Source organism: Coregonus clupeaformis, chromosome 6 (genome assembly GCF_020615455.1).
Source record: "Coregonus clupeaformis isolate EN_2021a chromosome 6, ASM2061545v1, whole genome shotgun sequence".
Lineage (NCBI taxonomy): Eukaryota > Metazoa > Chordata > Actinopteri > Salmoniformes > Salmonidae > Coregonus > Coregonus clupeaformis.
In genome coordinates, this window is record NC_059197.1 from 3,607,131 (window position 1) to 3,632,812 (window position 25,682).

The window sequence follows — 25,682 nt, forward strand, 5'->3', positions numbered from 1 at the left end:
GACATTTGCAATACCATTAGACTAACCACACAGACATCATAACCATACATGTAAATTCAAATAAGAAATGTCCAAGTACTACTTGTCTAATGTGCAACAACCAGGGCTATATCAATGTTTGTGATCCCAGTGTTGTGTAGGCTACACCAGCCACTCCTGTCCCAGTTATTTTGCTCACATAGTGGAGAGACAGTACCACCCACACAGCTCAAGGGCTGGATGAGAGCTGAAAGCAAAATGCTGTACATTGAATGTCAAAACTTCCCTTCTCTTGGTACTTTGTATAGGCTACCTCAATATTGTTCAAATTAATTGACCTACAGATATTTAAAGAGCTGACAACATGCTTACTTAGTGCTGGAGTATTATGTTGCTAGTGTTGGATACTTAGCAATTACTACCCAAGCACTAAACAAATCATATAGATAGCCACTAGAACTTTGAAATAAAACATACATGAAGACACTAAGATCGGAACAGTTTAATATCATTTGGAAAAAAAGAAAAAACCCAAGTAAAACAGTTCATTTAAATTTGACAAAACAATAATACGAAGTCTTAGAAGTCTACCTCACAATGCCTGGACCTAATAGAAATCGGGGAAATGAAAATAAACAAAATAACATGACATTTGACCCTGCCCCTTTCTACACCAACAACCCTGCTTATCAGCCCAAAAGTCCTTTCACAGTAGCTGCACATCTTTCCCTGACCTCCCAACAAGACAGATCAGAAGCAATACATGTGAAGATGCATTGGTAATGAAAGGTATGCAAATCAAAGTGTAGATCAATCCCCCCACTCCCTTCCCCTTAACCCAACCCCAACCCCTGGGCATTCTGGAATGGTGTCCATGTGAATGCTTAGTATGGCCGGTCTCTTCTGTCTTCTCTATGGTCACCTCTGAGGGAAGAAGGGGGAAAACAATAGACCCATAGTAAATTATATTATATTATATTACTATTAGAGCAAAATCAGACAAAAAAGTAACCCTAATTCAATATTCTACAGTTCACTTTCACATCTCAGGTATGCCATCTTCTGGTCAAATGTCTAACTGCATGGGAGGGAAATGACGCTGTAATCAAATTTACCTTCCTCCCATCTTGTAGCCCCTGTCACCACCATATCCACCTCCGCCATAACCACCGCGGTCACCACCGCGGTCACCTCCACGGAATCCCCCACGCCCTCTGTAGCCACCGCCCCTGTCACCACCATACCCTCCTCTGCCTCCACCACCACGATCTGCAAACACAAACCAGCCATTAGAGCAAGTTCTCCTACACAGCAGTAATAATAGTTTATAGTATTAGTGGTTAAATTACTCAACTACCCCCTATAGTGTACCTGACACCCAGTTCTCTCTACAAAAGGCTCATAGCAATATCCATCATCACATACCTCCTCCGCTGTCCCCTGGTTTCGGTGTGCCACACTTGTTGCATTCGTATCTACGCGCAAAGTTCATGTTGCCACAAGAACTGAAAAGGGGAACAATTGTCAACCATCACATTCAAAGATGTAGCCATTCCATATCAGAACAGAATTCAGTGGCACATACAATGTGCAATGGATGACTCAATTGTGTCTGCCCCGCTTCAAATAAAATATTGCAATAAATACCTGTTAGGACATGGCCAGTCCCCTCCCTTGATGTCAAAGTTGGGTCCACCACCACCACCACCTCCTCCTCCTCCTCCTCCAAACCCACGTCCACGACCACGGCCGCCAAAACCTAAAGAGCCACATCAAACACCACTTATTTAAGTGCAAGGGACAAAAGACCTCTGAAGGCCTAGCTTCAACAAATGGGTTCCAAAAACCCATTTATGGGAAAGTAATTTCCCAGAAACAAATAATTATTGTGGCTTGCAAAAGCAGCCACACTTTAAATTGTACCACATATTTCTGACTTCTAGTTATTATTTGGGCTTGGGAAGCAAGAGTCCCCACTTTTAATCTTTTACATATTTCTTATAGTTATTCTTTAGCACGCTACTCCTCGTACACCGTTTAAGCTAGAAACGCCGTTCAAACTTTAAAACGTGTAGACCGGTCAGGATGGAGTTGCTTGTATATCACTTTGATATCTTCTGTACTTTTTAAACCACTAAGCTTTTTGCCCATCTTAATTCACTATCATGGGACTTTTTTCAGCATTCTAAAGGTCCCATTGTGACGACTTCAACATTCCATTCACTGTAAATGCAATAACGCAACTTGGCACAAATCAGCTACTTTGACCACTTTGTGAACAACATAAAAAGTTAGTGTATAAAATCTTCCTCTACTATTCTGCTATTCAAATCTGAACAAAAATGTTTAACGATCAAACGATACAGCTATTTTACTAACCGCATCAACATTTTCTCTAACGTTTTTTAAAACTGAAATTGACCACTTCCCCAAAACGTTAGAGCGTATGAAATCTTCATCTACTTCTCTGCTATTCAAATCAGAAAAAATATCTGCTACCAATACAGCGGTTTCAGTAACCGCATCACATCTTTCCCCAAACACGTGAAATTGACAACTGTCACAGGACTTTAGACTTAAACTTAAACTTAGAGGGTATGACATCTTGGTCTACTTTTCTGCTATTCAAATCAAGAATCAGAAAAAGAATTATCTACTACCAATCAAAAGTTACAGCTGTTTCTCGGTATTGAGTGACAAAGTAGCTAGCTAACGCCAGCTAACAGCTCTCATGCCTCGTCATTGAGCACACCAAATCGAGCCATTGCCATGGATACTCACAGGCAAAAATGATGATGAAGAGGGTGATTGAATTTAGAACAATAGAGTAATGATGAAAAGGCTGGAACCCTATTATAAATGGTTGAGTATTTTTTTATTTTCTTTGGAGAGCTATAGGTCTGAAATGGTAAGACCTACAGAGATCAAACTTGGTGGGATGGTGTAAAATGATGCATGAATACATCTCGTTACACGTGGTGCAACTGCCAAATGGTGGCGCTATGAACCACCTTGGACTTCAAAAGGTCAGCCCCACCTCATCGTTCAACCTACAGTCTTGGAATTTGGCACATCGGTTCCTCTTCCCAAATAACAAATTTGCCTCTTGGACCAATGATGTCACCGTGATGGATCATCCACCATTTTGAAAATGGTATAAATGTTTCAACATCTTTTGACAACAATAAACAGATTTCTCCAAAACTTGGGTGTACAATATCTATAGACCAATATCCTTACATGCATTATAAAAACGAGTTGGAAATGGTTCAGGGGAACAGAACAATACATTTTTAAGGAACATAAATGGAACCTGGAACGAAAGTGATCCATACTGTTCCGGAACAGAACCGTTATTTTATGCTTCAGGCATTTTTTTACCTATTCCCACAACAAAATGCAACAAAGCACCTATGGAAAGCCCTCTTTCACTCAGAAACCTGTGTCTGCATGCAAGCTGAAAATCTTTGCCAGTGCGTGTGCAGGCTACCTGCCCCTCCCCAGAATAGGCTACAGTACTGTAGTTACAAGCTTGATTCAGAAGATGGGGAGAGCAATTTTTTATTAGCTAGAGATGAATGGATTAACTTTTTCAATGCTGGTTAAGGATACTATAGGCCTAGTTATCACATTTCACAATGGATTTATAAACTACAAAAAGGTAAGACGTGTTTTTAATTATGGTGCCGCTCTGCACACACAAGCTTGTTAGCTAGATAACTAAAGATTGTTAGTTACCTAGCTAGCTCAAAGAACCTTCAAAGTTCCCCCATAGAAGCCGCTCCCCCTAGGTATAATTCTGTGGACCTAATTCAAATAATGCATGTCATAAGAAGACACCCAAGACTTTGTGCAACGTTCTCATTCTTTTCAAAATTCTTCAACCTCTGTCAAATCGGTTGTTGATCAATGCTAGACGACCAGTTTCAGTTCTCGCCATAGATTATCAAGTAGATTTAAGTAAAAACTGTAACTCGACACCCAGGAACATTCACCATCTTCTTGGTAAGCAACTCCAATGTAGATTTGGCCTTGTGTTTTAGGTTATTGTCCTGCTGAAAGGTGAATTCATCTCCAAGTGTCTGATGGAAGTCAGACAACCAGGTTCTTGCCTGTGCTTAGCTCCATTCCATTTCTTTTTTATCCTAAAAAAAAACTTCATAGTCCTTTACGTTTACAAGCCTACCCACAACATGACGCAGCAACCACTATGCTTGAAAATATGGAGTGGTACTCAGTAATGTGTTGTATTAGCCCCAAACATAACACTTTGTATGCAGGACAAAAAGTGAATTGCTTTGACACATTTTTTGCAGTATTACTTTAAAGCCTTGTTGCGAACAGGATAAATGTTTTGGAATATTTGTTATTATGTGCAGGCTTGCTTTTCCTGCTGTAATTTATGTTAGTATTGTGGAGTAACTACAATGTTGATCCATCCTCAGTTTTCTCCTATCACAGCCATTAAACTCAGTAACTGTTTTAAAGTCACCACTGGCCTCGTGAAATCCCTGAGTGTTTTCCTTCCTCTCCGGAAACTGAGTTAGGAAGGAAGGCTCTATCTTTGTAGTGACTGTGTATTGATACGTCATCCAAAGCGTAATTCATAACTTCACTATGCGCAAAAGGACATTCAATGTCTGTTTTTTTTCTTCCCATCTACCAATAGGTACCCTTCTTCGCAAAACCTCCCTGGTCTTTGTGGTTGAATCCGTTTGAAATTCACTGTTCGACTGCGGGACCTTACAAAAATGTGTATGTGTGGGGTACAGAGTTGGAGGTAGTCATTCAAAAATCACTTATTGCACACAGACCCGAGTCCCTGCAACTTATGTGACTTGTTAAGCACATTTGTACTCCTGAATTTACTTAGGCTTGCCATATCAAAAGGGGTTGAATACTAACTAATAAATTACTAAAAACTATTCAAATTTGCCATTATGGGGTATTGTGTACAGGCCAGTGACAAAAATCTAAATGTAATGCATTTTAAATTCAGGCTGTAACACAATAAAATGTGGAAAAAGTCAAGGGGTGTGAATACTTTCAAATCACTGTACTTCCATTCATTGTTTTAACTGGTACTGGGCTACCTTCAGAGGAATCTTGTGAGGCTTGTGGGCGTCCTAGAGCAACACCGACATGTGCTTGTTCGAGAGTCTCACCTTTCCATAGAGGGGTCATATTAGTGTAGCCCAAACTGTTCGGACGCTACAGACAGAAGTTGGCAGATCGGCGGTACCAACTTCAGACGAGCCTCGCCACAATTGTGGGGGTCGTAGAGCAAAACGTGAGAGTCATCTTCCCATATAGTGGTCATATTAGTTTATAGGCCAAACTGCTCGGACGCTTCAAACGTTTTCTTGAAAAGACCGATTTTCAGGCGCTCTCATGGCCTGACAAACACCCCTGTAGCTCTGCCACCTTCCACCGCAGATGTGAAAGGCCGCCATTGGCATACATGCTAACCACACCACCCGCGTTGGTGTGTGAGTGTTGCTAAATAAATGTACACATACATGTTACTCAATTTCATACAAACGTCTCGCACGAGGCAACGAGCGTCTTCGTAACCAGGCGCTAAAAAAGAACTTGGTTTTTAGGAGCATATACCCACATGGGTGATTGAAAGATGAATTAGGGTCACACTCCGGTATTGTTGGTGGTGGTAATGCACCTTAAAGTTGGTTGCCAACTATAACACACCCACAGAAGAAGAATGAACAAGGAGAAAAAAAGGGGAAACCTAGTTTGTTTATCTGTGGACTAATTGCCGGAGTAGAGAACACACGATTTTGTATGACTCAACATGGGTCAAAATTCTACCAAGACCAGGCAACAAAAAAAAATATTTAAAAAAAAACCATATGCATTTCAGGTAAAATAACAAACCAATGTTTATTTTCAGGACAACTTAGCTAGCAACAGCAGGCTAGCTAAATGACCCATCCCAAACTGTATATAGTTGGTTTTGGTATTTTAACCTGAGTGTCATGAACGCACAGGTTCTGGTGGGGATAGAGAAAACCAACATGCGCATGATGGCGCACACAAACGCTAATTAGATATCCGTGGGGGCACAGACATAAACTCTAGGCGAATTTGTCCCAATACTTTTTGTCCCCTAAAAATGGGAGAACTATTTACAAAAAGTGCTGTAATTTTTTACCTGTTCACATTTTAGTCATTTAGCAGACGCTCTTATCCAGAACGACTTACAGAAGCAATTAGGGTTAAGTGCCTTGCTTAAGGGCACAGACAGATTTTTCACCTTGTCGGCTCGGGGATTAGAACCAGCGACCTTTCAGTTACTGGCACAACGCTCTTACCCACTAAGGGCGGCAGGTAGCTTAGTGGTTAAGAGGCGTACTGCCAGTAACCGAAAGGTCGCTGGTTCTAATCCCCGAGCCGACTAGGTGAAAAATCTGTCGATGTGCCCTTCAGCAAGGCACTTAACCCTAATTGCTCCTGTATGTCGCTCTGGATAAGAGCGTCTGCTAAATGACTAAAATGTAAATGTAAATGTAAGCTTCCTGCCGCCCTATATGGATGAAAATACCCTCAAATTAAAGCTGACAGTTTGCACTTTAGTCATTTCCCACTGGTCATTTCAAAACCAAAGTGCTGGAGTACAGAGCCAAAAAAACAAATTCACTGTGTCACCGTATGTATGCATGTATGCACGCACGCACACACACATTTACACTGTGTAATACATTCGCAAACAAACTATGGATAGGGTTTATTCTCTGATGGTCGCACCTGAAACCTTGCTAAACTAACGCTAACTTTAGCTCGCTAACTGAGACCATCAGTCTCAGCAGTTTCATAAAAAATGTTATAACAAATGTGACAAAAAAATTACATTGAACAAATCACAAACTTAGTTCACACTAAACTTACCGGAGGCCATTCTCTTTTCTTAAAAAAATAAAAATTGATGAATCACTTTTCTACAAATTAAAAACCCAGTAACATGAGCGCACAGCCGCACACACACTGCGGCAATTATGAACTCTGACCTGATGCTGGGATGAACCAACTTCTGAGTTAATTGTTTTACATTTTCTTACGCATAATAATAATTTGAAACCAAGTAACCTTCAAAACATGTGTGCTGAATATAGCTTTGTTCGTATTTAATGTGTAAAATATCTAGCACATTAACAGTTGTTTGATAGACAATGAATACCCCTATTGTTAGATAATGGTATGTTCCATGTAGCGCCGTTCTCTTCTTTCTGTTTGATTTCATCTTCATCAGCCCATCGTATGGGAACGATTGACTTGGAGGGAGCTAGCCCAGAGGGGTATACTATCAAGCAGGATCAAGGAGTTAGCCGGCTAACTTACAAAGTTATTTGAGAATATTTTTGCATTTTTTGTTGTTGTTGAAAGATAAGCTTCAAAATGGCCATTGTGGTCCTCTGTAGCTCAATTGGTAGAGCATGGCGCTTGTAACGCCAGGGTAGTGGGTTCGATCCCCGGGACCACCCATACGTAAAAATGTATGCACACATGACTAAGTCGCTTTGGATAAAAGCGTCTGCTAAATGGCATATTATTATAATAATATCAAACATTAGGAACACCTTCCTAATATTGAGTTGTGCGCACTCCCCCGACGGGACATGGACTTTACAAGTTGTCGAAAGCGTTCCACATGGATGCTGGCCCTTGTTGACTCCAATGCTTCCAACAGCTATGTCAAGTTTGCTGGATGTCCTTTGGGTGGTGGACCATTCTTGAGACACACGGGAAACTTGAAAACAAACTGGTGCACCTGGCACCTACTACTATACCCCGTTCAAAAGGCACTTAAATATTTTTTCTTGACCATTCACCCTCTGAATGGCACACAAACAATCCATGTCTCAATTGTCTCAAGGCTTAAAAATCCTTCTTTAACCTGTCCCTCCCCTTCATCTACACTGATTGAAGTGGATTTAACAAGTGAGGGATAAGGGATCATAGCCTTCACCTGGTCAATCAGCATTTCGCAATACCCCGGTATACTGCCCAAACCTAGATCAAGCTAGAGACACCAAACCATCTTTCACATGTTCAGGCTATCCTATCCACTGCCACAAAAATACTTTCGAAAAGCTGAAGTCAAAATGTTCCTTCATGGAAAATGTCCATCTAGTCTTTAGCATTAAGATCATTCGTCCATTACCTATTAGGGGCGTGCAGCTTTCCATTTCAAGACTATTCGATTTAGATACTTTTTAATTTGAAACGATGCGGTGCGATTCAGTTTGATTAGAGGAACGAATCTATGAGATTGTTCGATGCGAATAGATGCGCTAACATTTGTTGCATAAACGCTTGAATTTCCTATTCTAAATTAAAATCTGCTGCTGATGGCGCTCAGGTGCTGGATCTTTCAGAGCCATCTTTTCTGAGATGTGTGTGAGTGAATTATGTATTTGTGTATGGTGTATGTACGCACCGGAGCTGAACCATAGGGGAGACTGGGCATCTACCACCCCACCTCAGATAAGGGGGTGGGAGAAATGTATGCTTTCTGTCCCCCCCACTTACGATCTCAACTCGTCACCCACTAATTATCTTGTCATTTTTGCAGATAAGTGTTTGAGCTAGTTATGTATCAATATTTACATTTAAAATTGAGCTTTTTTCAGAGGTTCTCTTCTCCTCCCGGTCGCGTCGACCATGTAGTGTGGCTCGCAAAAGTGATCGCTGTCCTTGTTACAAATGTATCAACTTTACACTAAAAATGACTAAATATACTGATTGGGGAACATTAACAATCCAAATAAAATCTAAATGATTTAAGCCCAGATCAGCAGATGAGTAGTGTCTCCGGTAGCATACTTTGATTCCGGTAAAATGTTATGACAATTACCTAGCAAATTACATTGGTTGTCACCAAGCACACGCACAGATGGGGCTCTACCTGTGCAGAGCACACGCCCCTTTGCCCTTCCCGTCTCCAAAGTGCCCTTTTTCAGTGGTAATATAACCCCCACCCAAAATGACAAAGCAAAAACTGTTTTTTTATACATTTTCGCAAATTGAAAGACATAACATTTACATAAGTATTCAGACCCTTTACTCAGTACTTTGTTGAAGCACCTTTCGCAGCAATTACATCCTTGGTCTTCTTGGGTATGACGCTACAAGCTTGGCACACTTGTATTTGGGGAGTTTCTCCCATTCTTCTCTGCATATCCTCTCAAGCTCTGTCAGGTTGGATGGGAAGCATCACTACACAGCCATTTTCAGGTCTCTCCAGAGATGTTCGATCGGGTTCAAGTCCGGGCTCTGTCTGGGCCACTCAAGGACATTGAGACTTGTTCCGAAGCCACTCCTGCGTGGTCTTGGCTGTGTGCTTAAGGTCGTTGTCCTATTGGAAGGTGAGATCCTGAGTGCTCTGGAGCAGATTTTCATTAAGGATATCTCAGTACTTTGCTCCGTTCATCCTTCTCCCGATCCGGACTAGTCTTCCAGTCCCTGCTGCTAAAAAACATCCCCACAGCATGATGCTGCCACCAACATGCTTCACCGTAGGGATGGTGCCAGGTTTCCTCCAGACGTGACGCTTGGCATTCAGGCCAAAGAGTTCAATCTTGGTTTCATCAGACCAGAGAATCTTGTTTCTCATGGTCAGAGTCCTTTAGGTGCCTTTTGGCAAACTCCAAGCAGGCTGTCATGTGCCTTTTACTGAAGAGTGGCTTCCGTCTGGCCACTCTACCATAAAGCCCTGATTGGTGGAGTGCTGCATAGATGTTTGTCCTTCTGGAATGTTCTCCCATCTCCACAGAGGAACTCTGGAGCTCTGTCAGAGTGACCATCGGGTTCTTGGTCACCTCCCTGACCTAGTCCCTTCACCCCTGATTGCTCAGTTTGCCCGGGCGGCCAGCTCAAGGAGTCTTGGTGTTTCCAAACTACTTCCATTTAAGAATGATGGAGGGCACTGTGTTCTAGGAGACCTTCAATGCTGCAGAGGTTTTTTGGTACCCTTCCCCAGATCTGTCCCTCGACACAATCCTGTCTTGGAGCTCTACGGACAATTCCTTCGACCTCATGGCTTGGTTTTTGCTCTGACATGCACTGTCAACTGTGGGACCTTATATAGACAGGTGTGTGCCTTTCCAAATCATGTCAAATCAATTGAATTTACCTCAGGTGGACTCCAATCAAGTTGTAGAAACATCAAGGATGATCAATGGAAACAGGATAAACCAGAGCTCAATTTCAAGTCTCATTGCAAAGGGTCTGAATACTTAAATTTGCAAAAATGTCTAAAAACCTGTTTTCGCTTTGTCATTATTGGGTATTGTGTGTAGATTGATGAGGGGGAAAAAATAACTTCATCCATTTTAGAATAAGGCTGTAACGTAACAAAATGTGGAAAAAGGGAAGGGGTTTGAATACTTTCCGAATGCACCGTTTGTCTTAAGATAAGCAGCTGTAACGTCACATTGCCTTCAATATTATAGGATGAAGATGCAACATTTTATGTGGGGGGGGGGGGTCCGCAATTTCTGTACCACTCCTTTTTGGGCAGCGCGGGTCAAAAAGTTTGCAAACCACTGGGATAGTGGCAACAAATGGAGTGGGGTTGGATATAGTAATGGTAGGCTACATTATTTCTTACATCTATTTTGACTAGAATTCTGTTGGTCCTGTTGGTTAATAAGTAACATTTATTCCAGTTCAAAATAGTTGTGTAAAATACTTCACTCATCAGATTGTTCTGCTTTCCCCTCAAGGAGTCTGTGACCGTGTTTTTTTTTTTGGGGGGGGGGGGGGGTGCCCTTTTTTTGTTTGAGCACATGCCCCCTCCAAAAGGTCTGAGCACGGCCCTGGTTGTCAATTAACTAATAAAGCCTAATGTTGCACAATCCATTTCACAAGCATTTAAATGCAGAAGATGCTGCACAGATGTGCAAAAATCAGGAATAGGCCTACCGCCCATTGGAGTTTTACTGCCCGATGCATGCTACATTTGCACTTATATCTTAAACATTTGAACCAGATTCCGATTCGTAACGGTGAATCGTTATACCCCTATTGCCTAACAATGGATTGAAAGCTCATCTTTAGCACAAAGACAATCTTGTGTTTTTGGGAAACTCACCCACGGGTAGTTTGGGTGACAAACATTTGAATGGTTTGTCACCCAAAAGTGAATGAAACTTACCACCACCTCCTCTTCCTCCTCCTCCTGCACCGCCACCCCTCTGCGTGAACTCAGCTCTTCTGGTGGCAAAAGACACTTTGAGGGGTTTCCCTTGGAATTCTTTGCCTAGAAGAAAATGGACATCAATGAGAATGGAACAGAAGAACTGTACACAGCATATGTGAATGGGATTAGAGAGCACACCCTTACCGTCAAACCACTCAATGGCCGCTTTGGCAGAAGGTGGATCATCAAATGAGACCGTGGCCTCTCCCTTCAGTCTTCCAGTAGCCTTGTCAGAGTACAGGTTGATCATGGGCAAGCCAGTCTTCTTGTTCAACTATCAAAACAGGACACAAAGGTTAACACGGGGACACACAAATCTGGGCAGCCATGAGGACTGGGAAATACCAGGGACCTCACGATAAGTTATTATCACGATACTTAGGCGCCAATATGTTACGTATTACGACTCTCACAATTCTATATGTATATTCGATTCGATACTGTGATTTTATTGCGATTTGATGTTCCAGACATATTGCTCACCATACAGTGTATTAAAAAGTTCAATCTTGGTTTTATCAGACCAGATAATTTTTTTAATGTATTTATTATTTATTTAACCAGGTAAGCCAGTTGAGAACAAGTTATCATTTACAACTGCGACCTGGCCAAGATAAAGCAAAGCAGTGCGATAAAAACAACAGAGTTACATATGGGGTAAACAAAACAAAGTCAAAAATACAACAGAAAATATATACAGAGTGTGCGAATGTAGTAAGTTATGGAGGTAAGGCAATAAATAGGCCATAGTGCAAAATAGTTACAATTTCATATTAACACTGGAATGATAGATGTGCAAAAGATGATGTGCAAATAGAGATACTGGGGTGCAAATTAGCAAAATAAATAACAATATGGGGATGAGGTAGTTGGGTGGGCTAATTTCAGAATGGCTGTGTACAGGTGCAGTGATCAGTAAGCTGCTCTGACAACTGATGCTTAAAGTTAGTGAGGGAGATAAGAGTCTCCAGCTTCAGAGATTTTTGCAGTTCGTTCCAGTCATTGGCAGCAGAGAACTGGAAGGAATGGCGGCCAAAGGAGGTGTTGGCTTTGGGGAGATATACCTGCTGGAGCGCAGACTACGGGTGGGTGTTGCTATGGTGACCAGTGAGCTAAGTTAAGACAGGGATTTGCCTAGCAGTGATTTATAGATGACCTGGAGCCAGTGGGTTTGGCGACTAATATGTAGTGAGGGCCAGCCAACAAGAGCGTACAGGTCACAGTGGTGGGTAGTATATGGGGCTTTGCTGACAAAATGGATGGCACTGTGATAGACTACATCCAATTTTCTGAGTAGAATGTTGGAGGCTATTTTGTAAATGACATCGCCGAAGTCAAGGATCGGTAGGATAGTCAGTTTTACGAGGGCATGTTTGGCAGCATGAGTGAAGGAGGCTTTGTTGAGAAATAGGAAGCCGATTCTAGATCTAACTTTTGATTGGAGATGCTTAATGTGAGTCTTGAAGGAGAGTTTACAGTCTAACCAGACACCTAGGTATTTGTATATTGTCTCCTGAGTGGCGCAGTGGTCTAAGGCACTGCATCGCAGTGCTAGCTGTGCCATTAGAGATCCTGGTTCGAATCCAGGCTCTGTCGTAGCCGGCCGCGACCGGGAGACCCATGGGGCGGCGCACAATTGGCAGAGCGTCGTCCAGAGTAGGGGAGGGAATGGCCGGCAGGGATGTAGCTCAGTTGGTAGAGCATGGCGTTTGCAACGCCAGGGTTGTGGGTTTGATTCCCACGGGGGGCCAGTATAAAAATAATGTATGCACTCTAACTGTAAGTCGCTCTGGATAAGAGCGTCTGCTAAATGACTAAAATGTAAATGTATTTGTAGTTGTCCACATACTCTAGGTCAGACCCGCCGAGAGTAGTGATTCTAGTCGGGTGGGCGGGTGCAAGCAGCGTTCGGTTGAAGAGCATGCATTTAGTTTTACTAGTGTTTAAGAGCAGTTGGAGACCAAGGAAGGAGTGTTGTATGGCGTTGAAGCTCGTTTGGAGGTTTGTGAACAGTGTCCAATGAAAGGCCAGATGTACACAAAATGGTGTCGTCCGCATAGAGGTGGATCCGAGCATCACCAGCAGCAAGAGCGACATCATTGATATACACAATAGAGTCGTCCCGAAAATTTAACCCTGTGGCACCCCCATAGACGGCCTGAGGTCCAGACAACAGGCCCTCCGATTTGACACATTGAACTCTATGTGAGAAGTAGTTGGTGAACCAGGCGAGACAGAGAAACCAAGGCTATTTAGTCTGCCAATAAGAATGCGGTGGTTGACAGTCGAAAGCCTTGGCCAGGTCAATGAAGACGGCTGCGCAGTCCTGTCTAGTATCGATCGCTGTTATAATATTGTTTAGGACCTTGAGCGTGGCTGAGGTGCACCCATGACCAGCTCGGAAACCGGATTGCATAGCGGGGAAGGTACGGTGGGATTCGAAATGGTCGGTGATCTGTTTGTTAACTTGGCTTTCAAATACTTTCGAAAGGCAGGGCAGGATATATATCCATAGGTCTGTAACAGTTTGGATCTAGTGTCACCCCCTTTGAAAAGGGGGATGACCGCGGCAGCTTTTCAATCTCTGGGGATCTCAGACGTTACGAAAGAGAGGTTGAACAGGCTAGTAATAGGGGTTGCGACAATTACGGCAGCTAATTTTTAGAAAGAAAGGGTCCAGATTCTCTAGCCCAGCTGATTTGTAGGGGTCCAGATTTTTAAGCTCTTTCAGAACATCAGCTGTCTGAATTTGTGTGAAGGAGAAGCGGGGGGGGGGGGGCATGGCCAAGTTGCAGCGGAGGGTGCAGAGCTGGTGGCCGGGGTAGTGGTAGCCAGGTGGAAAACATGGCCAGCCGTAGCAAAATGCTTGTTGAAATTCTCGATTATTGTAGATTTATCAGTGGTGACAGTGTTTCCTAGCCTCAGTGCAGTGGGCAGTTGGGAGGAGGAATCTTGTTTCTCATGGTCTGAAAGTCCTCTAAGTGCCTTTTGGCAAACTCCAAGCGGGCTGTTATGTGCCTTTCGCTGAGGAGTGGCTTCGTCTGGCCACTCTACCATAATTGCCTGATGTGCTGCATAGATGGGAGAACTTTCCAGAAGTACAACCATCTCCACAGAGGAACTCTGCCTTTCCAAATAATGTCCAATCAATTGAATTTACCACAGGTGGGGTATTGCATGTAGATTGAGGAAAACAATCAATTTTGAATATGGCTGTAATGTAACAATGTGTAAAAAGTCTGAATACTTTCCAAATGTCTGCTGCAGAGAGAGCATGAGAACATTTATTTTGATCAGTCATGGAAATAAAAGTGTAGAAAACTACTATGTCCCAAGGATTTAGGGAATGGGAAGAGAGAGGGCTTTGTAGAGTCAATTTGTTTTTATAATTTCAAGAAATCCAGGAGGAATTAATTATATCCCAAACAAATTTTCATAGGTACCTCAAGTAAGGCAATTCATTGTTAAAAAACGATTGTTACAAAAAATGATTACTCCTATTGACGAGATGATTGAATTACTTCATCAAGTGGACAACATCAGAACCGTTTCAAATTTATAAATCACAATATCCTTATCATGCAAATACTTTCTTTAGATAATCTTAGGAACATGACAGGTTGAATTAGAGGTGCAAATATCAGAGGAGAGTTGGGGGAATATGGAAAATACTATATAAAGCCACTACATGTAACAGAACAATGGAGTTTCAATTCAAAGTACTACATCGTTTCCCCCCCCCCCCCCCGATAAACGTATTAATATAATGAAAAAATGAATATCCGCTACGTGTTGAGGCAGTGTGGTACTTAAATCACATATTTTAGCAATCCAGTCTTCATTTTGTTTGGGAGACAATTCTGAATAATTAAATCACTGGATACAATGTAGTAGTCTAGCTTACTGTAGGCTATTTGGAATATGAATCAACTAGGCCTATGAGCTTGTTTTAGATATCCATCACGTTAGGTCTGACTAGCTACTAGGCTAACATTCATTCAACATGCCTTGTCATTGGTAAACTGACTATTATCACATCATTAGCAGCCTACTGTTGATATACAGTTATATCAAGAGGACAGATCAATAACTGATTAATTAACATTGGCCTTCTAATCTACAGTCTAACAACTTTCGGTAAAGGACGGTATTAGCGGAACAGCTCTCTACCATGTCCACTTACATGAAGTATCTACGCCTTATGGGGTAGGGGTTAAGGGGTTGCCAATCCATACCTTAATGATCCCAATCTGTTTGAAGTAGTTGCCCACTTCATCACTTGTGACATCTTCTCCCAGTCCCTGGACAAAGATGGTGTTGTTGTCAGAGTTGTCCTGCTCCCCGCCGCTGCCGCTACCTTGGCTACCGCCGCTACCTCCACCTGGGGACAAACATCGAGGTACTACTCAGCAGATGCATCCCTTGAACCAGCCTGTTGTTCTGTGGCATTTGCTTGTGAGAGACTATAGGTCAGTGTTCGTCTGGCATGATTGCAGGAAGAGTCTAACCATAGATAGAATTTCAGGGCAACAAGAAGCAAACAAGCATGTGCAACTCACTTGGTTCATCCCTTGAGCCGTAGTCTCGAGGACCTGAAACACAACAAACGGGAAAGGTGGGGAAAGCCATTAGAAATTGTACTTCGTACACTACACAACTGCATTCAACATCCATACAAACAAGAATTCATCAACTCTCTACCAATACAGTGTATGCATGAAGCTACTTTAAAACATTTCGAATAAGGCAGTTTACAGCTCTCTGCTGCAGTGTTTCGAGACAGTTGCATCATTTACATCTCAACACCTTGCAACATGGGCAGAAATGTTTGAGTTTAGAAGAGAAATAAAAAAAATAAAAACCTCCCGTTTCTAGCCAGTTTCCTTCTTCGCCACAGCACACTTCTCATCTTTGTAATTTACATTCAACCTTGTCCTCATGCAACAATATCATTATGTATAAACTTTAGGCTTCATGTGCTAAAAGATCTAAAGAGCATTTATGAGAAAACCCCCTCCATAAGAACAATAGGTGGAGGCCCTTGAGGTTTGGACAAGAAAAGGGTGGCATTCAGTTTGTTTTGCTTTCTTTCTCACTCCCTTTTGCTAATCAACCTTTTTCCTCCCCAACCGAGACAGTTCTGATGCTCGTCACTTACCACCGTAATTTTTGTAGCCACCACGGTCACCACCTCTGCAGAGGAAAAATTGTAGATATGATGGGTTTCCTTTGTCCCAACAGAGCTCAAAGCTCCCCTACATCCCCATCAGTATGCACTCCTGCCATGGTGTGCGACTATCGTGGAAATTTCTCCCCACTTACATGGGAAAGTGTTATTCTTGGACGTTTTAAGATCAATGGACAAAACTAGGCAGAACTCCCAGGTAGGTTCTGATGAGTGAAGAGGCACTTATGGCTAATGTGTAAATTTAGATTGCTACAAAGACCAGATTAGCTTAGAGTATTCAGTTGGCTAATGTTTTTGGATAATAGGTACTGATAGGTCGAAATGGTTTGAATAGCTGCGGCACTCGACAAGTCGAGTGTTCTTCCATTGAGTGCTTATATGAGCTCCATTAGCTGAGGTCCAAGTTTTATTTCATTCACTGAAACCTGTAGTATAAAATGTAGATCCAAAGTTAACACAATGCAAATGTCTCCATGTCAAATATACAACACTTAAATGAAACCTGTTGATGTACAGCAGCTTACAATGTTCCTTGGGTTTAACTTGTTAAAATAAGGTCACTTCAAGAACAGATCACTCTGGGGGATTGTTTAAGTCGTTCATGAGGCGGTTCTCAAAGCAACAAGGGTGGGGGGGGGGGGTGCAAAAATAATCTTCACTCCTAGAGATCGGCTAGAATAGTCTTAACTGTGCAGAGACAATTAATGGTTTTCATTAGCAAATAGCACCCATCGTAGCAGATCTTAGATTGAGGCCACGTTTGATATACATGTGCTGAAGCATTCCAACCTGCCTCTGATGTCTATTACTTGTCAGGAACCATGTAAAATGAAATCTAGATTGTCAGCAATTTTGAGAATGTGACAGCACTGCGGCAGAACTACTGTACTCGTTATTCAATGCCATTACTAACGTGATTGTTAAAAGCTTCCAGTTACAAATAATGTCTCAATTTCAAATGATAGCCATGGATAAAATAAGTAATCTTGCTAAAATAATGGTTTAGGCTAAAGGTCCTCTACACTTAAAGCTACTTGGCCAAGATCTATAATTGCTTGTCAAATACAAAACGTTTTTCAGAACTGCTCTTGTAGAGATAGCAATGTGAACCGATCACTGGCAAGCGAATGAATGTCCTGACTATTATATTCAACAGCCTTGTTAATGAAGATGTACAAAAGCTGGGGTCTACAGGATCCTTGGCTGGTGAAGTGACTTAATCCTCATAACCCTATGTAATTCATAAAGGGGGTCAGGTGAACAGTGTCCACTGAACTCCTTGCACCACAGGTGTCAGCAGCAGACACCCCGCCATGTCATCTGTCCCACAAGCCTTTTGAGCTTCATTTACTGCCATTTGCTAGCAAGGCCATAATCAGCTAGAACATTACATGCATATTTATGATTGAGATGGAATACAAGTTATATCCTCACAGGTCATTGAAACCATAGAAATATAATTCAAATTGTATGAGTGAACCCTCAGGGTGAAACCTCCTGCACATCTAGGGCTGGGCGATATCTAATTTATGTTTTAACTCGATGTTCCAAATACCTGCATTGCAAGAATTAAGGTTTTTATTTTTGTTCGTTTTTATGAGCGTTGTGTGTTTTTGGTCTCGTCTCCTTCGCTCCTTCCCACTCAAACACCAAGCCCCTCCCCCTGTCACTCACAACAAAGAAGATGGATAACTGCTTGTTGTCAGAGGAAGAAGTTTAAACACGCTATTTGCATTTGAGGTTTGGTCTAACAAAATAGTTTTGTCGCGCGCACAGCATTGCGGTACCGCTAGCATAATTTTTCCCACAGACTTATGTGCTACCTGTCTGGTCTGTTTCATAAATGTGCAGTGAGCATAAAAATACACATAAATATAACGGAATTGGCAACTCGTTCTCATTCTGAGAAATAAGCATCTTCTTATTCAGGTAGGCCACTTGATTTCAATATCTAAACAAAGTGAACAGGCAGGCTGTTGTTCAAACAGTTGGAGATGGACAGGCAGGTCGATTCATAACAGTTCAACTGTTCTACCTTGTTAGCAAGAAAATAGATCGAAGTTGGCTAGACTTGAAATATAAAGATCAGCTGGCTACTCACTAGCACGTGGGCTTGTGCTTGAGCCCTTTGTTCATTTGCTATAATGCCTGTTACAAGAAGTTGGTCATAATTAGTGGATGTGCACTGTTCTTGTTAAATTTGTAACAAAAGTTGGATTTTCATAGACAGTCTTTAAAGCCAGATCAGTGTTTATTGCAAAAAAAGCTGGTTAAACTATTTATGATAAAATAATTAAATTATTAGTAGGTCTTATGGTTGTGGAAGGCTTACATTCAGTCTAAGTATAATTTTACAAACCCTGAATTCATTAATTATTCCTGACCGTTTGAAATGCAGTGTATTGACCTTCAATTGCGCAACAAAGCTTATTTAGAGAACTTTAAAAATCAAGATGTACCTCATGAATCGTCCATTGTTTGGAAAAAATTGAAACGATTTTTAGGCCCTATCGCCCAGCCCTAAGCACATCCCAGGTGAAAATAGGTTGGGGGGGGGTCTGGATGTATGAGGTATGGGGTGATGGATCAGAATGGGTTATATCATGCATTGTGTTGGAAGGAACATCTACCTGGCATGGGTGTTGCAGAAGTACCTTGCGGGTGGTCACGCTCTGGAACTTACCCCATACCGGATGGAGGGCCGCCTCTTCCACCCCTGTCGTATCCCCCACGCTCGTACCCACCACGCCCTCGGCCTCTATACCCGTCAGAAGAGCCCCTGTCTGAGCCCCCATCATCTCCACCATACCTCCTGCCCTGACCGCCTTCACCTGGGGCAAAACACAGGCACACAAGCCCTTTGAGTTATGTGGTGTTGTCTTTCTTTGAACACGTTTGTATTTCCTGTTTTATATGTATGGCACTTTGTTTTATATGTACGAGATTATTCTGCAATGAAAAGTGATTTATTATTATTAGAGGCATTCAGCCATACTTAAACAGTCCAGACTTTGGCAGATCAGTCTTGGCCAAAGACCGCTATGAATTGCTGATCCTCAGACCAAAAAAAAAAAAAAGTATGCAGACCTTTGCAGGCCATCTGGACAATTGATCATTAAAAATCAGTGCCATGTAATATATAAATGGATACAATAACTAACCTTCACTTCGACCTCTGTAGCCGCCTTGAGATTGTCCATAAGAGCCGCCACCGTCGGCACCGCCATAGGAACTTGGCTGACTGAATGACGACTTGTCAGCACCACCATACCTTGAGAAGTTTTCACAATTATTCTCTTGAGACACCAACAAAGAGTTTAATAATGAACAAAACATATTACTGAAAGGTAACATTTGCAATGATATTAGACCAGTAGAAAGGTAAAGTACGCAACTGCAAGTAATACTAGTTTTATGTAGTGCCAGTGGCCTTACCCAGCAGCGGTATCCGAGCCTTGTTGCCCATAGCCATCATAGGCAGGCTGGCCATAACTTGCCGCCTGTGTTGTTTGGCCATAACCCTCTGCTGGAGAAACAGAAAGGGAAATGTTATGTATTAAAAACAGCAACTTCTAGACCTCAAATCATTTCCCATGACTCTCTATAAGTTGAACATACCAGACTGTCCATAACCAGCATAACTCTGTCCACCATACGAGCCACTTCCATTTCCTTGACCGTAGCCCTGCAATATGCATTGAATTGTCATTATATGAACAAAAGTGGGATGAAATAGCATACAGAAAATAGTTTCAAACAATACTCTGAAAAATTGAGGGGCCACACATACCTGCCCGCTTTGCTGAGCAGGAGGATAAGTTCCATAGCTGTGGGAGGGAGAGGTAAAGTTAGATATCTTAAAGACATTCTCTGGTAATTTTGTATACTTTTTAGCCAGTAGTTCTGAAAGTAGCACTCACGAGCCAAAAGTGGTGACCGAAAATGTGCGTACTACGTCACATATGTGCACCACGTCATTGCTCCCCCCTTCTGTCTCCACTGAGCCGTTGGGCCCGCCCGGCAACCTCATTGGATAACGCTGGGCAGGCCTCGTGCTAGCTGTCACTCAAATGACAGGGGCTGAAGCTCATTGGCTAGAACTAGAATTGCTAGGGGGCTGGCCCACTTGGGGGGAAATGTAGGGAAAATTGCGCGGCACAGCTTCAAGAAAACAGTTGCTTTCAAACGAGGGATTTCGTGACTAATTGAGGAAAGACAGTTATTCTGCTCATAGATCATGCATAAACGAACTACACCGACACATCCCACCCAAAGCGGGATGTTTAAAAAATACTTTGTCATCGAAGTACCGGAACATGTCTTTAATGTGTAACATGTACACACCTTCAACAACTAATTTGGAAGTCTCTCTCTAAAGCACAAAGTCAGAGATGTCAACTTATGGCCGAGTTTGTTGCTACGACATTTAATAAATTTAACCATAACTTAGCTTTGGGACACATCGTGAGTCTATTTGTTGGACTCCCTGAGTTGTGCATCATTCTGGTGGCTGGCCATGGAAAATAACCCTACCACAATATAGCCGGCTTACCTAAAAACATTCCCAGTCAACAACGGCATATGCATAATCTCTTGGAACTCTACTTACCAGATGTAAAGTGAAAAGTGTCCCTCGCTATCAAATAAACGTCTGAATCCAACTATTGTGCAAACAGTACCATATTCCTGTAGATTTACATTTTTTACATTTTAGTCATTTAGCAGACGCTCTTATCCAGAGCGACTTACAGTTAGTGAGTGCATACATTATTTGTTTATTTTTTTTCATACTGGCCCCCCGTGGGAATCGAACCCACAACCCTGGCGTTGCAAACACCATGCTCTACCAACTGAGCTACATCCCTGCCGGCCATTCCCTCCCCTACCCTGGACGACGCTGGGCCAATTGTGCGCCGCCCCATGGGTCTCCGGGTCACGGCCGGCTACGACAGAGCCTGGATTCGAACCAGGATCTCTAGTGGCACAGCTAGCACTGCGATGCAGTGCCTTAGACCACTGCGCCACTCGGGAGAACAACTGGCTGACCACGCACCTCACATACTTCCTACCATGAAATCTACCACTGTCTAGACAGCAGGAAAATTGTGTGGTTCGTCTGGTAAATAGAGTTCCTAGAGATTATACATATGCCTTTGTTGACAGAAACTTTTTTTTGGTGTAGCCTGCTATATTTTGGTAGTTTTTTATTTTCTTCTGTCGACACCCACCAGTACGATTCACAATTCGAGTCCAACCAATACACACTCCCGAAGTTGTGCCCCAAAGCTACCATAACTGGGGATATGCCTACTATCAATTCATGACATTCATAAATTCATGACATTCAAGACATTTCAAGTGATCAAGCATTGTGTGGCTAATTGGATAGTTTAGAAATAAACTATTGTGTATAACTAAATAGATAGGTTTCATGGAAACTTGAAAACACTGAGTAGCTAACGTATTCATTGTAATTTGACGTTACCTTGGAGCGCCAGGCTGACCGTAGCCCGAATCTGTGAACGAGAAGGATATGGGTGAATGGGTGGGAAAATTGCTACAACTAACGTTAGCTCTTTGGCTAACTGAACTAGTCACCTAATATGAATGTTAGCAAAGATTTTCGTATCAATCTGGACGTAAACCTGTAGCTAATTTATCTAACTAGATTACTTTCGTTTATATTGATATCAAGTAAACTTAGTTAGCTTTGTAAGCTGTGATTTAACGTTAGATGGGAACAACATTCCGTTATCATAAAGATAATACACTGCAGGTCAATATGAAATGTATATAACTACGCGGTGAAAAAAGCAGGCCTCGGATAGCTAGCTAACGTTACATAGCTAAGGTTACCTCGCTAGATAACTTCCGTAGCCAATAATATACACGTTACTCGTTGACTAGCTAACAACGTTAGCTTGCTAGTTAGCAAGGTGCTAACAGGACCACGCTGCGTGACAGAAATGGCGGTCACTTCTCATCTAAAAGATACACTAAACAATGAGAAAGATGGTCAAGCGAGTCAAAATAACTACGTGCGGTTTTACAGAAAGCGGCATACGTTACATATATATATAAAAAGGGTAATACATTCGCAAACAAACTATGACTAGGGTTTATTCTCTGATGGTCGCGCCTGAAACCTTGCTAAACTAACGCTAACGTTAGCTCGCTAACTGAGCCCATCAGTCTCAGCAGTTTCATTTAAAATGTTATAACAAATGTGACACAAAAAAATTACATTGAACAAATCACAAACTTAGTTCACACTAAACTTACCGGAGGACATTCTCTTTTCTTAAAAAAATTCGATGAACCACTTTTCTACAAATTAAAAACCCAGTAACATCAGCACACAGCCGCACACACACTGCGGCAATAATGAACTCTGACCTGATGCTGGGATGAACCAACTTCTGAGTTAATTGTTTTACATTTTCTTACGCATAATAATTTGAAACCAAGTAACCTTCAAAACATGTGTGCTGAATATAGCTATGTTCGTATTTAATGTGTAAAATATCTAGTGCCACAGCACATTAACAGTAGTTTGATAGACAATGAATACCCCTATTGTTAGATAATGGTATGTTCCATGTAGCGCCTTTTTCTTCTTTCTGTTTGATTTCATCTTCATCAGCCCATCGCATGGGAACTATTGACTTGGAGGGAGCTAGCCCAGAAGGGTATACTATCAAGCAGGATCAAGGAGTTAGCCGGCTAACTTGCAAAAATATTCTCAAATAAGTTTTTTTTTTTTTTTTGAAAGATAAGCTTCAAATGGCCATTGTCTCAACAACCTAAAATACATGAGTTTAGCTTGCTTAAAGGGGAAGTTCACCAATTTTTACGTGGCCTTATTTTCACTCTTTCTGTGCTTGTAGTTGATCCCCCAAACATTTTGTTATTTTTTTTTACAGAGAAAATTGGTTGTCACATTTTGCTGAGTCCAAAACAACTCATATTACATCAGAATCTCATTCTGGATAATGTATCTGCACTCAATTACTTACTTTCCCACTGTTTGAATGATGCAGTTAACAATAAAAATACGCAAATATGGATTTTGGAACATTCTTTAAAAAATGTAGTGCAGAGACATTATCCTGAATGAGATTCTGATGTAATATAAGTTGGTTTGGAGTGTTTTGTAATATGCTAAGATACATTTTCATAATGCATTGTAGTCTATGTCTAGTGATGACTAACAAAACAAAAAATATATTTAAAAATAATCATAGTAACTGTTTGGGAGATCAACTACAAGCACAGAAAGAGTGAAAATAAGGCCACAAAAACTTCCCCTTTAAAGAAACAAAAAATCTATAGATATTTCTGGTTATCAAAGTTAGCCGGGGTATACAACAAAGTATACCCCCTTGGTGGCCTTGTGTGTGTGATATACCTAAATTGAGACTAGTTGTGTGACCAGTTATTATGCCTCCATCCACCCCCCAAAAATGTTTTCTATCCAATGTTGATCTTGTCTCATCGCTGCAACTCCCAAACAGCCCGGGAGGTGAAGGTGGAGTCATGCGTCCTCTGAAACATGACCCACCAAACCGAGCTGCTTAACTCGGAGGAAACACTGTTCACCTGACAACCGAGGTCAGCCTGCAGGTGCCCGGCCCGCCACAAGGAATCACTAGAGCATGATGAGCTAAGTAAAGCCCCCCCAGCCAAACCCTCCCCTAACCCGAACGACACTGGGCCAATTGTGCCCTATGGGACTCCCGATCACGTCCGGTTGTGATACAGCCCGGGATCGAATCCGGGTCTGTAGTGATGCCTCTAGCACTCTGCGCCACTCAGGAGGCCCCCATCAAACATACTTTTATCCATCTATCCATCACCCAACTGGTCTTCTTGCATCTGTCGTGGAAATTACCACCAGGGACACTCAAAGTAAATTTTAAATGAATCATCCTTTATTATCAGAGCGCTGGAGAGGTTCCAACCAACTCAATGCACCATACTACACATGTCAATCAGGAGCTCTGCTGGGGCAGTCCCAGCAGTTGTCTTATATACGGCTATACACAGACAAGTTATATTTGCATGATTTAGCATAATTAATTAATAATTACCGTTTTGTTTCATTCATGAGAGCACCAGCTGTTCCGGATGACTATGTGATCACGCTCTCCGTAGCCGATGTGAGTAAGACTTTTAAGCAGGTCAACATTCACAAGGCCGCAGGGCCAGAAGGATTACCAGGACGTGTACTCCGAGCATGTGCTGACCAACTGACAAGTGTCTTCACCGACATTTTCAACATGTCCCTGACTGAGTCTGTAATACCAACATGTTTCAAGCAGACCACCATAGTCCCCGTGCCCAAGGACACTAAGATAACCTGCCAAAATGACTACCGACTCGTAGCACTGACGTCTGTAGCCATGAAGTGCTTTGAAAGGCTGGTCATGGCTCACATCAACACCATTATCCCAGAAACCCTAGACCCACTCCAATTTGCATACCGCCCCAACAGATCCACAGATGATGCAATCTCTATTGCACTCCACACTGCCCTTTCCCACCTGGACAAGAGGAACACCTACGTGAGAATGCTATTCATTGACTACAGCTCAGCGTTCAACACCATAGTGCCCTCAAAGCTAATCACTAAGCTAAGGATCCTGGGACTAAACACCTCCTGCAACTGGATCCTGGACTTCCTGACGGGCCGCCCCCAGGTGGTAAGGGTAGGTAACAACACACTGCCACGCTGATCCTCAACACGAGGGCCCCTCAGGGGTGCGTGCTCAGTCCCCTCCTGTACTCCCTGTTCACCCATGACTGCATGGCCAGGCACGACTCCAACACCATCATTAAGTTTGCCGACGACACAACAGTGGTAGGCCTGATCACCGACAACGATGAGACAGCCTATAGGGAGGAGGTCAGAGACCTGGCCGTGTGGTGCCAGGATAACAACCTCTCCCTTAACGTGACCAAGACAAAGGAGATGATTGTGGACTACAGGAAAAAAAAGAGGACTGACACGCCCCCCATTCTCATCGACGGGGCTGTAGTGGAACAGGTTGAGAGCTTCAAGTTCCTTGGTGTCCACATCACCAACAAACTATCATGGTCCAAACACACCAAGACAGTCGTGAAGAGGGCACGACAAAGCCTATTCCCCCTCAGGAGACTGAAAATAGTTGGCATGGGTCCTCAGATCCTCAAAAAGTTCTACAGCTGCACCATCGAGAGCATCCTGAGTGGTTGCATCACCGCCTGGTATGGCAACTGCTCGGCCTCCGACCGCAAGGCACTACAGAGGTTAGTGCGTAC

General features: G+C 42.4%; 1 protein-coding gene across 2 annotated transcripts; it reads right to left on the reverse strand.

Annotated features, from left to right (window-relative positions):
* Positions 1 to 466: 466 nt before the first annotated feature.
* Positions 467 to 22,775, reverse strand: LOC121567326 (RNA-binding protein FUS). 2 transcript variants are annotated; one of them, XM_041877281.1, is made up of 16 exons: positions 22,665 to 22,774; positions 21,868 to 21,898; positions 20,173 to 20,209; positions 20,001 to 20,067; positions 19,818 to 19,908; positions 19,544 to 19,653; positions 19,066 to 19,213; positions 16,353 to 16,387; positions 15,754 to 15,786; positions 15,430 to 15,575; positions 11,339 to 11,468; positions 11,150 to 11,254; positions 1,627 to 1,738; positions 1,405 to 1,484; positions 1,095 to 1,248; positions 467 to 903 (listed from the first exon to the last, which is right to left on the reverse strand). In XM_041877281.1, the coding sequence occupies exons 1-16, from the start codon at positions 22,672 to 22,674 to the stop codon at positions 864 to 866; spliced, it is 1,329 nt and encodes a 442-aa protein (XP_041733215.1). In that variant the 5' UTR covers positions 22,675 to 22,774; the 3' UTR covers positions 467 to 863. The 2 variants fall into 2 exon arrangements, with proteins under 2 accessions (XP_041733215.1, XP_041733216.1); XM_041877282.2 differs by lacking the exons at positions 16,353 to 16,387; positions 19,066 to 19,213 and having other exon boundaries at positions 22,665 to 22,775.
* Between the last annotated feature and the right edge of the window lie 2,907 nt (positions 22,776 to 25,682).

Coding starts and splice junctions, on each gene's coding strand:
- LOC121567326 (XM_041877281.1), bottom strand. Junction 20,210..21,867: donor GGTCAGCCTGGCGCTCCAAG/GTAACGTCAAAT, acceptor TCCCTCCCACAG/CTATGGAACTTATCCTCCTG. Junction 11,469..15,429: donor AACAGATTGGGATCATTAAG/GTATGGATTGGC, acceptor CTGTTTTGATAG/TTGAACAAGAAGACTGGCTT.